This window comes from Carlito syrichta, unplaced genomic scaffold (genome assembly GCF_000164805.1).
Source record: "Carlito syrichta isolate Samal-C Ts95f unplaced genomic scaffold, Tarsius_syrichta-2.0.1 Scaffold303045, whole genome shotgun sequence".
NCBI classification, from domain to species: Eukaryota; Metazoa; Chordata; class Mammalia; order Primates; family Tarsiidae; genus Carlito; species Carlito syrichta.
This window is the reverse complement of record NW_007247141.1, coordinates 1,018,939-1,037,245: the sequence shown is the minus strand read 5'-3', so window position 1 is coordinate 1,037,245 and position 18,307 is coordinate 1,018,939. Positions and strand designations below refer to the sequence as shown.

At 35.6% G+C, this 18,307-nt stretch overlaps 1 protein-coding gene across 1 annotated transcript in view; it reads left to right on the top strand.

Annotated features, from left to right (window-relative positions):
- The window catches only part of LOC103259874 (dystrophin-like), a 118,163-nt gene that overhangs the window by 76,434 nt on the left and 23,422 nt on the right, over window positions 1–18,307 (top strand). The window contains exon 6 of the mRNA XM_008057533.1: window positions 17,703–17,853. Within this exon, the coding sequence (XP_008055724.1) occupies window positions 17,703–17,853 (151 nt within the window). The remainder of the gene's footprint in view (window positions 1–17,702; window positions 17,854–18,307) is intronic.

The window sequence follows — 18,307 nt, the reverse complement described above, 5'->3', positions numbered from 1 at the left end:
AAATACTGAACATAAACTAGACTCTAGAACAAATGTGCCTAATAGATATTTACAGAACATTCTACACCAAAATTATGAATACACATTATTCTTAACACCAATGAAACATTTTTCAAGGTAAACCATATGACAGGCCATAAAACAAGTCTCAATAACTATTAAGAGATCAAAATCATATCAAGTATCTTTTCAGACCACAGTGGAATAAAACTAGAAATCAATTTCAAGAAGTACTCTCAAAACTATAAAAATGGATGAGAATTAAACAATTTGCTCCTAAATGTTCTTTGAATTCATGATGAAATCAAGATGAAAATTATTTTTTTCAAAATGAATGATAATAGTGACACAAAGTATCAAAATCTCTGGGATACAGCAAAAGCAGTGCTGAGAGGAAAGTTTATAACACCAGTGCCTACAGTTAGAAGCAGAAAAGTCACATATTGAAAACTTAATGTCACTCTTCAGGGAACAAAAAATAAGAACAAACCAAACAACAACAACAAAGAAAAAAACAGAAGAAAAGAAATAAGAAATTAAGAACAGAATTAAACACAATTGAAAAAAACAAGAAAAAAATACAAAGGATCAGTGAAAGGAAAAGTTGGTTCTTTGAAAAGATGAACAAAATTAGAAGACCTCCAGATAGGATAATTTTTTTAAAAGACAGATAATTCAAATAAACTTAATCAGAAATGAAAATGGAGACCTTAGAAATGATAAAACAGAAATACAAAAGGTCACCTGAGACTAATATGAGCACCTCAATATATGCAACCAGAAAAACTAGAGGAAATGGAAAAATTCCTAGAAACAGAAAACCCACCAGGCTTGGATCAGGAAGAAATAGAAATACTGAACAGAACAATAATGAGTAATGAAATCAATGATAGCAAAAGTATGGAACCAACCATGCTGCCCATTGAGGCTGGACTGGAAAGAAAAATGTGGTACATATACACAATGGAATATTATGTAGTCATAAAGAAGGATAGGCATATAGACTTCGCAGCAAATTGGATGGATTTAGTCTGTCATACTCTTGATTTATCATGTAAACAAAGAACAGAGTACCATATGTTCTCACTCATAAGTTGACCTTGAACAATTATGATAATACTATAAGAAAGGAATTGGCAGTAGTGGGAAACTGCCAGGGGAGGGAGGGTGGGATTGGCAGTTGAGGGAAACTGCCAGGGGTTGGAGGCATACACCTCATTATCAAGGGTACCTGCATAATGAGCATTTGTATACCTAACCCTGAATTGTACTCCATATCTTTAAAATAAAGAAAAAAGATAAAATGAAAGAGTAGTGATATTGAAACAGTAAGAAAAAGTATCCAAACAGCAACAACAATAGTAGCTCAGGAGCAGACAAATTCACAGCCTAAGTCTAATGAATATTCAAAGAACTGGTGCCAATACTGAAACTATTCCAAAAGATTTGGAAGGATAGAATTATCCCTAAGTCATTTTACAGAGAGAGTATCTCCCTGATACCAAAGTCAGGAAAGGACACAAAAACAAAACAAAACAAAAAAAACAAAAAAAAAAAAAGAAGAAGAAGAAAACTACAGACCAATATCCCTGATGAGTATAGATGAAAAAAAAAAAAAAATCTGAACCAAATACTAGCAAGACAAATCCAATACTGTGTTCAAAAGTGAATTCATCTCAGGGGTACAAGGATGGTTCAACATATGCACATTAATTAATTTGACCATATAAACAGAATTAAAAACAAAAACCATATGACCATTTCAAAAGACGCAGAAAAAATATAAGCTAAGCATAGATAGAAGGAACATACCTCAAAATAATAAAGGTCATATATGACAAACTCACTGTCAACATCATACTGAATGGAAAAAATTGTAAGCATTTTTCCTCAGAACTGTCACACGACAAAAATGTTCACTTCCACCACATTTATTCAACGTAGTACTATGTAGCCAGAGCAGTCAGGCAAAGGGAAAGAAATAAAAGATGTTCACATTGGAAAATAAAAGCTCAAATTATCTCTGTTTGCTGATGATATTATCCTATTCCTAGAAAACCCTAAATACTTTAAAAAACATTCCTAGATTTGATAAATTAGTTCAGTATAGTCTCAGGGTACACAATCTACATACACAAATCAATAGCACCACTCTACATCAATAATGACTAAGCTGAGAATCAAATAAAAACTCAAATTCATTTACAATAGCTGCAAAAATAAATAAAAATTTTAGGAGATTAAAGATGTACACAAGAAGAACTACAAAAAAACTGATGAATGAAATTAAGGATGATGCAACAAAAGGAAAATCATTCCAGGCTTATTGACTGGAAGAATCAATATCATTAAAATGACCATACTGCCTAATCTATAGATATAACACAATCCTTATGAAATTATCAATGTCATTTTTCACAAAATTAGAAACAACAATCCCAAAATTCATTTGGAACCAAAAAAGAGCCCAAACAGCCAAGCCAATCCTTAGCAAAAAAAAAAAAAAAAAAAAAAACACTTGAGGTATCACATTACCTGATTTTAAATTATACTACAGAGCTATAGTAACTAATCAGCATGGTGCTGCTATAAAAGTAGACACATAGACCAATGGAACAAAATAAAGAACCCAGAAGTAAAGCAAAATGCAATTAACAAATCTTTGACAAAGGAGACAAAAATAAACACTAGGGAAAATACACCCTATTCAATACATGATGCTGGAAAAAATTGGATAGTCACATGCTGAAGAATTAAACTGAATTCCTTTCTCTCATCACATATTAAATATAAGACCTGAAACCATAAAGATTCTGAGAAAAATCCAGTTAAAATTCTTCTGGACATTGGCCTAAGCAAAGAATTAATGACTAATACCCCAAAAGCAAATGCAATAAATAAATAAATAGATAGATAAGATTTAATGAAACCAAAAACGTCTGAACCACAAAAGAAATAATCAACAGAGTAAATAGACAACCTACAGAATGGGAGAAAATATTTGCAAACTACATATCTGACAAAGAACTTGTATCCTAGATCAACAAGGAACTCAAACACATCATCAAAACAGTAAACAAATATTTTTTAAAGTAGGAAAATAACATAAACCGATATTTCTCAAAAGAAGATACACAAATGGCCAACAAAATTCTCATTATCACTAACCATCAGGGGAGTACAAATTAAAATTACAGTAAGATACCACCTTATTCCAGATGGAATACTCATTATTAAAAAGTAAAAATATAATAGATGTTGGCACAGATGCAGTGAAAATACTTATACAGCATTTGTTGGAATGTAAATTAGTACAACTTCTATAGAAAATAGCATGGAGATTTCCCAAAGAACAAAAATAGATCTACCATAGGATCCAGCAATCCTACTACTTGGTACCTACCCAAGTGAAATCCCCATATTGTTTTTTTTTATTTGCAAAAATGTCAAGGATATGGAATCAACCTAAGTGACCATAAATTGATGAGTGAATAAAGAAAATATTACACACACACACACGCCTCAGGATACTACTCAGCCACAAATAGCAGTGAACTAATTGCATTTGCAGCAACTTGAAGGCACTGGAAGCCTAAATAAAATAACGCAGGAGGGTAAAAACAAATACAACGGGTTCTCTCTTATGAGGAGCAGCTAAGCTGTGGGTCTGCAAAGACATACACAGTGGTATAATAGACGTTTTAGAATCAGTAGGAGGGAGGCTAGGAGGAGGAGAGGGATGAAGAATTACCTATTGTGTACCATATACACTATTCGCATGATGGGTACACTAAAAGGTCAGATTTCATCATCATTATACAATTCCTCAATATAACCAAAAACAACTTGTACCCTTAAAGCTGTTGAAATAAACAATTAAAAAATATATATGTATGGTGCTTAGGCTAAAATAAAGAAAAGAAAAGAAATTAAACCAAATGTTAAGAACAATTATCTCAATAGTAACAACTACAATTTTCATGTTGGTGAGAAGAGTAAAATTGTCTATTAATGACAATCTCTTGGCCTTCTTCTTTCTTCTGTTTTTCTATATGTATAATAAGTGTCATAAATGAAATGAGTAATAGATATAAAAGTCATCTCTAAAAATTAATCTTAGTTCAGGCATTATATAGCATTATTGTGAAGCAGGCCCTGGGGCCAAGTCTCCTGAGTTTGTGCTTTCACACCTTTTCTTGCTTGCCTTTTGAAATAGGCAAACGTTTGTCCATCTATAAATTCAGGCTAATATCAGTTCTTAGATCACTAGGATTAATGTAATAATACCTCTATTGTGTGACACATGATAAATATAATTTATTTAAAGGTAAAATTATATTTAAACATCCCAAATTTTGCAAGCTCGGAATGATTGATAAGTGGATCTCTCATGACTTGGATAGTAAAATTAGTTTGTAAATAAGTAAAGGCATTTTTTAGTGCATCATGAACCTCCATTTCCATGTTACTTTTGAGCATCTGGCTCATGTTAGCCCTGATATGCCACAATGCCTTGACCCAGATTTCCAAACATTTGTCACTTGTAAGCCCTCAAGGGCTGAAGTAAAAAATAATGACTAACTACTGACAAATCAGCACAATCATACACAACTCTGGATAGTCATTAGAATCACCTGGCTGGAGAGCTTTGAAAAGTACTAATGTCAGGGCTCCATCCCAGAATTCTGATTAATTGTTTGAATGTAGAACTGGCACATCATTTTGAAAAGTTCTTTCAGTGATTCTAGTCAGCATTTTTTATAATAAGGCATTATTGGCATAAATTTCACTAATTCCACTTTCTGTCATAGTTTAAATAAAAAGCTTTCTTAAACATCATCTCAATTAGTAACTTTCTTAGTAGAGAATAAAACAAAAACCTAACAAGTGTGTTAAAAAATATAACTACATATTTAAGCACATTCAGCCTTCTGGAAGCATCTAGTTGCATTGCATGTGAACAATTGTTGAGCTGAAATTAAAATTATATAATCAAACTATTATAGTGGGAAACTGCCAGCGGAGGGGGGGAACACCTCATCAACAAGGGTACCTGTGTAAAGATCATTTGTATACCTAACCCTGAATTGTACTCAACATCTCTAAAATAAAAAATAAAAACATTTTTCTAAAATTTTCAAGCCATCACTTTGAACAAGTAAATAAATTAATTCTAATTTTCATCAATGTGAATTTAGTTACTAAAGGGCATGCAATTTAAAGTAAAACTTGCATTAAAAATTCAGTTTCAGCCAGGCTCGGTGGCTCAGCCTGTAATCCCACGCCTTTGGGAGGCTGAGGGGAGTGGATTGCCTGAGCCCGCGGGTTCGAGACCCGCCTGGGCAGCGAGACTTCATCTCTACAATAAATAAAAAAATCAGCCGGGCGTGGCAGCACATGCTGGTAATTCCGGCTACTCAGAAGGCTGAGGCGGAAGGATCGCCTGAGCCCAGCAGGCAAGGCTGCGGTGGCCGGGAGCGGCCACTGCACTCCAGTCTGGGCAACCTAGTGAGACTCCAACTCAAAAAAAAAAAAAAATTCAGTTTCTGTAATTCATCTTGTTAGCCCTCCCTTAAATCAAATTTTATAGGTTGTATTGCCAACATAAATCATGTAATTGAATTTTGCATGTGAGACATATTAATTGATCATCACTGGTGGTTCTTGTCTAATCTGGACATTCATAATATCTCCTTTCATCAGTTGTTTTTTTCATTTGAGAATTACATAAAAGCAAATAATTTTCAAATCTAGAAACTGGCCCTGAGAACCTGTCTTATTAAAAGCTTACACCTCTCGGTGATTTTTAAGTTTTAATTGTAATCCTTTATAAATTCTATATGTTCATACATTTATTATTTGTAGGGTTTTGCATATGGCTATATTTTTGTAATATATTTTATACAATTTTATAGTGTATATCCATAAAGCCAAGTAAATAGTACTAGGGTTATCAAATACAGGCTACAATTAATGAAAATTTATGCCATTTTGTCTTTATAAATTGTGTCCAAAAAATGGAAATTTCATAAAACGCTATATGTTTTTTGCTGGATTCCTGAACAAACAATATCATTTTTATAGACATTGCTAGACAAAATGAATTAAAATTAACTGATATGGATGAAAATCTTCAAATAAGGATTCAAGGCTATTGGCAATCTAATTTTCTGTTGGTTTAGAGCTGTGCTGTCCAATATTGCAGCCACTAGCTACATGCAGCTAAATTGCAATTATTATAATTAAATATAGCTAAAAATTCAGCATCTTGTGCACACTACTAATACTTCAGGGGCTCAGCAGGCCACATGTCTAGTGACATAGAGTATTTGCATTGTAGGAAGTTCTGTTGGACAGCACTGATTACAGACTAATTGTCTTCCCACATTCTGAGTTTCTGTAAAGCAAACTTGACATTCCCTCTTATTTTCTTCCTGTTCATATAGATAGGTTATCAATTTATGGTGTAGGGTGAGACACAGACTCTAGTAAAATTATTTGAAAAAAATACCATTCTTTACAATGCCTTTTACTGCAACTAACAAAAAATTCAACTCAAAATTTCTTACACAATTGCTCCGTAAAGTGATCCACGGATGAGCAACAAAGGCATCCCTTGGACATTTGTTAGAAGTGCAAAATCTCAGGTGCGAGCTCAAATCTACTGACTTAGAATCTGTAGTCTGACACATTCACCCAGTGATTCATATACACATTAAGGTTGGAGATGCACATAGAGATGCCTATTATTTTATATAACAAATTCACAGGTAGGTTTACTTTAGAGACCATTAAATCTGTAACTCTATGTCACTGATGTCCCAGGTTCTCACAATTTATCCATTTTGCTAGCATCTGTCTATCCTCAAAACATCTTAAATATTGGAAGGTGACTGTTGCAACTCCTGGTATCATGTCCTGACACGACTTTGCTTATACATATTGTCAGGACCATCTCCTGCCCTGCACAATTTTATTATTTTATTTAAATTCCACTACCTCACCTCTCTATTGCCAGTCCACTTGCCTTTTGCTTTTACATCCCTTTCTAAATAACCACTTGAAGAAAGCAAAATGAAACCAGCAAAAAATGCGAACTATTTTCCTTTCTGTAGGTTGTAAATTTTTATTTTATAAATTCGACAATTTTAAAAAATGTATTTGCATCTTTAGAATGCTAGCCAGAAATGTGAAACTTCTCTAATTTTAATCATGTTATAAGTTGAACAGTATGAGAATTTTTTAATTTAGCAAAGTAAGTCAAATATCAGTAATTTCACATGGCCTTATCCAGTGCCATATTTTATCCTCAAAAATCTAAAATAACATGCAAGGAGAAGAGCTCAGACTTTGGTCACATATAGTTTATGATTTGTATAATGGCTTCATATGCCACTGTGTCACCTTAAGCAAGTTCCTTCACCTACCTTTCAAAGTTCCAGTGTCCTCAGAACTAAATTAACAAAAATATTGTCTACTTCCATTGGTGACAATGAAGATAAAACATGATTATTCAGTGTCTCTTGAACACATGTCAATCATACTCCACCTTCAAGACTTTTTCATATCTACACTCTTTTTATCATTATGTATTTAACATTTTTCCTTAAAATGAATTTTTTCTTACCCTCATTCTAAGTTATATATTATTTTAATGTATGCTTTCATTAAAATCTTACATGTATACATTATATATACATAAGTAATGTATATACTGTGTAAACCGGGTTCGGTGGCTCAGCCTGTAATCCCGCACCTTTGGGAGGCTGAGGTGAGTGGGTTGCCTGAGCCCGCGGGTTCGAGACCCACCTGGGCAGCGAGACCTCATCTCTATAATAAATCAAAAATCAGCTGGGCATGGTAGCCCGTGCCTGTAATTCTGGCTACTTGGAAGGCTGAGGTGGAAGGATCTCCGGAGCCCAGCAGTTCGAGGCTGCGGTGACCGGGAGCGGCCACTGCACTCCAGTCTGGGTGACAGAGTGAGACTCCAACTCAAAAAATATATATATATATATACTGTATATATAGACACTAAACATATTAAAATAATTTACTTGCATTACCAAAATCATCATCCACTGACCTACTAAATGTAAAAATGCTTAACAGCAAGGTTATCATGCAAACAGTGTTGAATAAATGTAAGCCAAGCCAATGTATTTTAAAATTAGAGTTAGTGTCCTTTTACCCAAGGCTTAGACTCCCTGAAGTTAACCCTTCTTCTACCACCTTTGGCAAAGAGGACACATGTCGTGAAAGCTATTAACCTGACCTTCTGTTATTAGTGCCTCCTCATAATTGCTCCTTCCTTCAGTCCAGCTTTGCCAGGGGCCACTACTCACTTCCTTGCTGCTTACCTAGAGAACTCTGACCTGTTGTTCACCAGAATTCACTGATGCCCTCTCTTCACAGGACTCAGTGAAGGAAGGAAGTATAGCAGCTTTTACTACCTGTTAATTTATTTTATATTAAATAAACATAGAAAGTAGTAAGGTCTGATCCAACTTCACTGAATAATTAGGGTATCTAATGGAACAAAATAAAATAACAAAAGCATTGTTGAACATTCCATTGAAAATAATTGTTTCTATAGTCAAAGTTAAGCTCTCCACAGAGGTTCCCCATGTGAACACATCTTTTTCTAGTTTTCCTATCCCCAAGTTCATTTTCCTCTCAAAAGTTGTATCCTTAGGAAAATCCTGTCTGCTGCATAGGGATTCCTTTCGCTTTAAGTAAATTTTGTAGTAGTTGCAATAACTGGAAGAAGCACATACCCTAATTATGTAACATTAATTGTAAGATATTATGGGTGAATCAGTGAAGGAGAGCAGCTTCAATAGTCCTATCACCTTCCCTGGTCTAGAGGAAAATTAAAGAGTGGGGCGGTAATTGGGCATTCTGTGTGTGATACCTTTTGATATTTTCCTGCCAGCTTCACATTAATCTTTGTCTTCTTAATCTTCTGAGTCTGAGCAGTGGGTAGCTAATGGATCAAACACACATCCAAAACAGACTAGCAGTGATTTCCAGATAAACAATACATATTCTCACCTGAATTCTTGTTATTCAATGTGTTATAATACACAACCCAGAAGCATTGGCTTCACCTGGAGGCTTGGTAGAAATGAAAATTCTCATATTCAACTTCTTGAATTTGAATCAGAATCCCCAGGTGGTCTGTATGTATATTTAAATTTGGGAAGCTGTGATCAAGATCATTGGACACCAAATCCAAATGCCTTTTATGGAAGTCAGAAAATTAGTATAAGGGAGTGAGGTGAATTGGGTATAAAAGAGGAGAGGGAATGGTGGGGACCGGAGAATTTATACTTTGCATATGAAGTGTAATAGATATTCAGTTTTACAGATTGTTGTCATGTGGGAAAACAGACTTGTTAAATCCTGTTGGATGGTATCAAAAGTGGCCAGGTCTGATGTTTGCAGATAATGTGACATGATTTTTAATTATCAGCAACAATTTCCATTTATTTTCAATGTGAAGCAATTCAGGCATATGGACTACTATTTTATTATATTTAGTCAATGCATAGTGGAAAGAAAATAAATGTTTATGCAATTAAAACATCTCAGAACCATTTCCACGATGAGATCCATGCTCTATATTTCCACGCTTATTTGTGTCATCACTCCACCACTATTTGTGGATTCTTTCTTTTCAAGCTTATTCTGAGGTTAATTTCAGGCTTCATACACACGAATTCCTGACTTTTGGAGCCTCAGTTCAGAACTCATTCTTAGGCAATTGATGGTCACTCTGTTGGTGGGGGTGAAGTCAGAATGAGAATGTAGTAATCTTGTGTCAAAATGTCTCCTGATAACTTCCTGGGCATTGGCAGTTTCCCTTCTATTAAAGTTAACAATATCTTGTTTTCTGGAGAGTTTGTGTGAGTTGTGGTTGTCAATTAATGTCATCTAGAGCAGTGATTTTTTAAAACATAAGCATGTATCAGAATCACCTGGAAGTAGTGTTAAAACACAAATTCCTTTTTATTTTTATTTTAAGTTTTGAGTCAAGGTCTCACTCTGTCCCCCAGACTGAAGGGCAGCGACATGATCACAGCTTACTGCAGCCTCGACTTCCTGGGCTCAGGCAGTCCTCTACCTCAGCCTCCCAAGTAGCTGGGACTACAGGCAAGTGCCACAATACCCAGCTATTTTTTTATTTTTAGTTTTTTTAGAGCTAAAATCTTTCTATGTTGCCCAGACTGGCCTTAAGCTCCTGGACTCAATCAATCCTCCCGCCTTTGCCTCCCAAATTTCTCAGAATACAGGCGTGAGCTAGATTCCTAAACCAGATTCCTAAACCACAGATTCACAGTTTCTGATTCAGTCAGTCTCAGTGTGGACCCAGGAATTTGAATTTCTAACCAGTTTCCATGGGATGGCCTGATGCTGTTGTTCCAGGGACCACACTTTCAGAACTGCTAACCAACAGAGAAAAAACAGGGCTCTAACTGGCTGGGGGACATTGATGAGACTGTATTGGTCAATAAAATATTGAACCACACAGGTTGCATGTTGAGTATCAACATACACTACCTACCAACCCAGCTGCTCTGGCTCTTCCCCCAAGAACACCCAAGCAGACATTTCTATATCCCACCTATAAAAGACAAAACACCTGGCAGACCATTAATGTGTGCATCTCTTTTTATTGGTCAGTCGCCAAGTCCAGGTTTATAAGATAAAACCACAAACAAACATAAATATTATTGAATGTTCAAGTGTTATTTTTTCAGGCAGAGCTCAAGAAATCTCCCAGGACCTATGGATTAGCACAGGCTGTGATATTGTGCAACTTTCCTGCATCTTATACAGTCAAGCTGCACTGACTTTCCCGTTCCTCTGTGATGCCATGGGGCTTTTTCACAGGTCTTTTCATCTATCTAGAATAGGTTCACCCCACCTCTTCACTACTTACTTCAATTTTTTGAATTCTTTAGATACCAGTACTGCAATAAAGCCCTTTCTTACCTTACACACTAAATTCGCTTTCTCCCATATTATACCATGATCACAATTGTTTTTTTATTGGAAAATATAGTTTATTTAGAAGGTATTTTAGAGAGAGAGAGAAAATGGGAATCCACCTCCCCCAGATTGGGGAGGGAGCCGGAACTTACAGAGAAGCAGGGCTTGGCCAGAGCTCAAAGAGCAGCATGGCTGGGTCAGAGCATAAGAATGACCTGATGAGCTGAACATATTATCTGTGGCCCTCACCTCCCCCACCCCATGTAAGTTCCATGACAGTAAAGGGGAATATGGGTCTTTCTCACTTCTTTATCCGTGCTATGTAAGTACTCAATAATTGTATATTTAAGAAATGCATGAATCCATGTTTCAAATCTCAGCTCTTGGGATACATGTTCTGTGACACCCTTCATTCCAGGCGACTACAGATCAACTTGGAGCCTCTCCCTACGTACCTTATGAAATGGATATAATTCGAATTGTAATGATTTTCTTGTCATATTATAACTGTTGCTGAGCCTATTTGTATAATTGTCTATAAGCCATTTTCAACTGAGAATAGGTATTTTATTTTGGTAATTCTTAGCGAACTGAAATAACAAAGCTTTGCAGAAGCTTGTCAGTTTGATGAGGTCCCACTTGTCTATCTTATGTCTTTTGGCATGGGCACTTGGGTTTTGATCAGGAATTGATTGCCAGTTCCAAACTGCATAAGAGTGTTTCCTGCATTTTCTAAGGTTCTTATAGTTTGAGATTAAGTTTAGGGTTAGGGTAAAATCTGTTTCTCTATCCCTTGAATCTAAGTTTGGCATATAACTTGCTTTGGTCAATGGGCAAAAGTACATAAGGAGAGACATAAAAGCACTTGTGTATCAGGAATTGCTGTCTCTTGCTGTTTACTTCTTCTCAGACCTAGAAACAGCAATACAGGGATTCACATGGAAACATAAATGACCACAAAAGCCAAAACAAACAATCCTCAGCCAAAAAAAAAAAAGCAGGAGGTATCACACTCCGGGACTTTAAACTTTATTGTAAAGCTACATTAATCAAAACAGCCTGGTATTAGTACAAGAACAGGCATATAGACCAATGGAATAGAATTGAGATTCCAGAAGCAAAACCTTAATTTCTCAACCAACTCATCTTCGACAAATCCTCCACCACTCACTACTGGGGAGAGGAGAACCTATTCAGTAAATGATGCTAGGAAAACTGGCTGACCACATGCAGAAGATTGAAACAGAAGATTGACCCCTACCTATCCCCATACACAAAATTAACTCTAAATGGATCAGAGACCTAAAAATAAACATATTTGAATGTGCTCTGTCTTTCTTGCCAACAGTATGCCACACATACACACTCATACTCAACATAACCAACTTTTGTATGTTGTTATTTTAAATTATATCAATTTCTAAACCATGTTTTAAAACTTGTCTTGCTTATTTTAACTTGCCAGATAAAACTATATGTATTTATCATGTATAACATGTTTTGAAGTATGTATACATTGTATAATGATTAAATCTAGCTAATTTAAAAATGCATTACTTTACATATTTATCGTTTTTGTGGTAAGAACACTTAACATTCACTCTTTACATTTTAAAGAGTATATCTTCATAAACTATAGTTATCATGCTGTAAGATAGATCTCTTGAACTTGTTCCTCCTATCATTTGACCAACATCTCTCCATCTCCCTCTCCCCTTTAACCACCCTACCCTTTTGTACCCACCATTCATTATCTACTTCTATGGGATCAACTCTTTAAGATTTCCCATATAAGTTAAATTATGCATTACTTGTCTTATGTGCCTAGCTTATTTTACTTAACATAATATCCACTAGGTTCATCCATGTTGTTGGAAATGACAGAATTTAAATCTTTGTTATAGCTGTAATAGTATCCCATTGTGTATATATAATATACACACAACTTTTATTCATATATTTCTTGATGGATATTAAAGTTTATTCCATATCTTAACAATGAATAGTGCTGCAATAAACATGGGGATGCAGTTTTTTTTGACATATTTATTTCATTTTCTTTGTATATATACCTGTAGTAGGATTACAGAATCTTATAGTAGTTCTGCTTTGCCTTTTTTTTTTTTTGAGTTGGAGTCTCACTCCTTTGCCCAGACTGGAGTGCAGTGGCCGCTCCCAGCCACCGCAGCCTCGCCTGCTGGGCTCCGGTGATCCTTCCGCCTCAGCCTTCTGAGTAGCCAGAATTACAGGCGTGTACTACCACGCCCGGCTGATTTTTTGATTTATTGTGAGATGAGGTCTCGCTGCCCAGGCGGGTCTCGAACCCGCGGGCTCAGGCAATCCACTCACCTCAGACTCCCAAAGGCGCGGGATTACAGGCTGAGCTGCCGAGCCCGGCTGCTTTGCATATTTTTAGGAACCTTCATACTGTTTTCCACAATGACTATACTAGTTTACATTCTGACCAACGGTGTGTAAGAATTCCCTTTTCTCCACATCCTTGGAAACATTTCTTATCTTTTTTAATGATAGCTGTCTTAAGAGGAGTGAGGTGATACCTCTTTGTGATTTTGATTTACATTTCCCTGATGTTTAGAACTTTTCATATATGTGTTGTCCGTTTGGATGTGTTCTTTTGAGAAATTACTGTTTTGGTTCTTTACTAATTTTAACTAAGTTTATTTGCATTCCTTTGAATTTCTTATGCAACTTGGATATCAACCCTTTACCAAATGTATAGTTTGCAAATATTTTCCCACTCTATAGGTTGTCTCTTCACTTCATTGATTTTTTTTCTGTGTAGAATTTTCTAGTTTCGTTTAATTCCATTTGTTTATTTTCTCTTTTGTTGTCTGTGCTTCTGAAGTCATATCAAAAACATATTCACATAACAAATGTAATGGAACTTATCTCTTGCTTTCAACTAATAGTTTCATAGCTTTGAGTATTGCATTTACGTCTTTAATCCATTTTGGGTTGATTTTTGTACATGGTGCGAGATAAGTATCTACTTTCATTCATCTCCTCTGGATAGCCACTTTCCCCAACAGCATTTGTTGAAGAGACTGTCCTTCCCCATTCTATGTTTTTGGCAGCTTTGTAAAACATAAGCTGGCTATATACTCATGAATTCATGTCTGGGCTCTGTATTATGTTCTATTGACCTATGTGTGTTTTTATGCCAGTATAATGCTGTTTTGGTTACTCTTCTAATTGGAGACTTTGACCTTAGTGTGGGGATCAAAATAATTTTTCCAAAGAACCATGGTATTCGTGGTTTCATACTGATTGGGTATCTTCTGTTTCCTATTTGTTAACGTTATTGTATAGGGAGATATTAAGAGACTCCTGGCAAATCCCTTAGTTTTTTGATATAATCCTACTTGTCCCGTATTGTGTAAGCTCAACCAAATTGATCTTTTGTGCTTAGTTAGGCTCAGTACTGTAACCCCATTCTCTGTCAATTCAGAAAGAGGAGCTCAATATGAATCTAGAGCCATCTCAACTTCTAGATTAGAGAAATCATGTCTGAGTTTCTTATTAAAAATTACTTACTGTTGAGGAAGTAATTTATAGACAAGCAAGGGAAAGAAGCCACAATAATTCATGGGATAATGGATTAGATAGAGACATCAGTATGAATTCATGTTTGGCTTAATATAGGTACATATTATTACATATCGAAGTATGTATGGATGAGTACACATATGAGGGGGACCCCCCCCAAAGAACAGACCCCTTGTAGTACATTTGGAATCTGTTCCTCCGGATCGGATGGTCAACCAAAGTTTTTATCTGGGAGTTTTGAGAAGGTTGCATACAATCTGTGGAAGAAATGTCCCAGGTTGTGGCAAACAAGTGAATGATTCTTCCACCATGACAATACACCTACCACACGGCGCTGAACAAAACAGTATGACCTCCGTGTCCCACCCTCCCTATTCACTCTCTCTCACCCAGAACAACTTTTTTGTTGTTGTTATTTGTTTCCCTGATGAGAAAAGTCTATAAAGGGAAGCACTTTGCTGATGTGGAAGAGGTGAAACAAAAAACAGTTGATGCACTAATTGACGAGTTCAAAAGCTGTTTTGAGCAGTGGAAAAAGCATCTCGATAGGTTGGGTTGCATCCATTGGAGAGTATTTTGAAGGTGACTGAAGTTTAAACATGTAAGAATAAATGTACAATACTTTATAAATAAATTCCAGGGTTTTTTTTTTGGGGGGGTCTCCCTCGTACATCTTCTACTTTTATCTATTAGTCCAGAGGTACTAAGAGCAACAACACCCAGAAGCAATGAGAACACATAGCAACAGAATCTTGGTTTCCAGTACCACTTTCCAATAAAAGACACCAGGACAATGTGGAGAAAAAAAAAATTGGCTGATTCTAAAATTTGGACAGAGAATATAGAAAATAATTCTGGAACAATTGTAGTGTCAGCAAGTAAAATCATACTCAAACATTCTGCCCCCTGGAAAAGCCCATAACCAGAGTCTAATTATGAGAAAAATACACTAAATAAATCTCCATTGAGAGATATATTACAAAATACTGTGTGTCTAGTACTCCTTAAATCTAAGAAAAAGTCTGAGAAACTGTCAGAGCCAAAAGCAGATTATGTAATACGGAATTTTGGGTGAGATACTGGAACAAAAAATTAGTACAAAGCTAAGGAACTCAGAATAGATTATAGACTCTAGTTAATAATGCACAAATATGAGTTCATTAATTGTAGCAAATGTTCAATAATAACATAAGATGTTAATAAAATGAAAAACTGGGTACAAGGTACACACTTGGTATTCTATTTTCATTATTTTTTTTTTTTTGAGTTGAGTCTCACTCAACCTGCTGGACTCCAGCGATCCTTCTGCCTCAGCCTTCCGAGTAGCCGGAATTACAGGCGTGTACTACCACGCCCAGCTAATTTTTTGATTTTATTGTAGAGATGAGGTCTCACCTGCCCAGGCAGGTCTCAAACCCGCGGGCTCAGGCAATCCACTCACCTCAGCTTCCCAAAGGTGCGGGATTACAGGCTGACCCACCGAGCCCGGCTTATTTTCATTATTTTTTGGTAAATCTAAAACTGTCCCCAAAATAACATCTATTAATAAAAGCTTAGTTATGTGTGTATTCGTGTGTTTAAATGTGCTGAATAATAAACATTTCTAGTAAAGATAAGTACAAATAATAAAATCTTAAATCAAATTATGTCCTCCTTTGTAGGATTGTGTTCAATATATTATGGTCTCGAAAAATGCTTTAAATGTGACTTTCATAAAGAATGTTTACCTTAAAATGAGTATTGACACATTTCATTTGCATCTCAAATTTTGGTTGAATTAATGAATGAACCTCACCTTGTATTTTCATCCTCAACCTAAAGTTGTGTACTTAATAAACATGGTATTAGCCCATGTCCCTGATGTTGGAAATGTAATTAAGAAGGTTTGAGAATGTGGTTGTAGGGCACATAGCTGGCTTATGAATCTATTCTGGATACCCTGCCCACTATTTTGTATATTTTTGGGGAAAAAAAGCAAACACCAAAAAACCTTTCACTTATTTGTTTCTGTATATCAAATGACTTCCAAATTTAGTGACTTAAAGCTATAATTTCATCATGATTCTGAGGCTCAAGAATATAAGCAGAACTCAAACAGATTGTTCTTCCAATCAAAATAATATAGCTGTGATCACTCCTTGGGCTTCACTGAGCTAGAATCTTACTTCTAAGGTAGCAACATTCTCCAAGGCCACTCCTATGTGATCTCTAATCATTCAGTAGTCTAGTCTGGCCTCCGTTACAGCATACATTCTTGGCTTCAAGAAGAGGAATGCAAATGCTGCCAGTTCTTTTATACTCTATTCTTGAAGCTGATATTGTGTCAATTATACCATATTCTATTAACCAAAACAAGTCACAAGACCAGACCATATTCAGCATGATGAAAAATAAACCTAATTTCTTGATGAGAAAGAGTGACAATAAATTAGTGGCCATCTTTAACCACCACATATTCTAAAATAATGGGAATATAAGTAAATAATTGCTAAGATATACTACTAGCTCAATTATCAGAAAAGGTATGCATTTTAGTTAGCGTGTTCACATTTAGTTGGCTATGTGAAACTTTCTAGAAATCAGGATGTGTTAAGTATTAAAAGTCTGCAGAGGAATAGCTTCAGGGTTCATTGATAATAGTCTTCACTTCTGTATTTCTTAATGTCCAAAAAATTTCACAAAATGTATGGATAAAACAATGTGGTACATATACATGATGGAATACTATGCAGCTATAAAGAAGGATGAAATTATGGACTTCACAGCAACTTGGATGGATTTGGAGTCCATCATACTCAGTGATCTATCACAGAAGCAGATAACTGAGTACCACATGCTCTCACTCCTAAATGGACCCTGAACATTTATCTTTTAATACTACAGGAAAGGGTCTAGCAGTAGCAGTTCACTGCCGGGGAGGGGGGAGGGAGGTCACATAACACTAATAAAGGTACCTGATCCCAAACCAGGATAACCACTTATGTACCTAACCCTGAATTATACCCTACATCATTAAAATTTTAAAAAGTATGTGAACATGACACAAATTATAAAATCTACTGTTTTACTTAGTAATATGTTTAGTAATGATAGGTAAAGATGCTTTAATAGAGATAGTAATAGACTTTTTTTCAAATTTTCAGTTTACATAAAGTTTTAATGGATCTCCAGAATCAGAAATTAAGAGAGTTAAATGACTGGCTAACAAAAACAGAAGAGAGAACAAGAAAAATGGAAGAAGAGCCCCTTGGGCCTGATCTTGAAGACCTAAAACGTCAAATACAGCAACATAAGGTTAGTATATTTTATGCTGTATGCTTTCTGTTAGAAAACAAACTATATGTATGTTGCATACACACATAAACACAGTTGCCATGTTTGACAGATAAAACAAAACTTCAAATCAGCAATAGTTTTAAAACTGTTTTCACATGATATTTGCAGTATTAGTTGCTATGATTTGAATGAGTCCCCTTCAAACTTCAGGTGTCACCAATGTGATGATATTAAACGGTGGGGCCTTTCAGCGGTGATATTATGCTATGAGGACTCCCTCTTGTGACTGGAATGAAGACCCTTATAGAAAAGGTTTCATGCAGCATTCTGCTAGTTCTTCCCTTTCCATTTGAAGATGTGAGATTCTGCAAAAAGGCCCTCACTAGATGCCAGAACCTTGATCTTGGATTTCCTGGCTTCTAGATTTGTGAAAACAATACATTTCTGTTTATAAATTACCCGGTCTCAGATA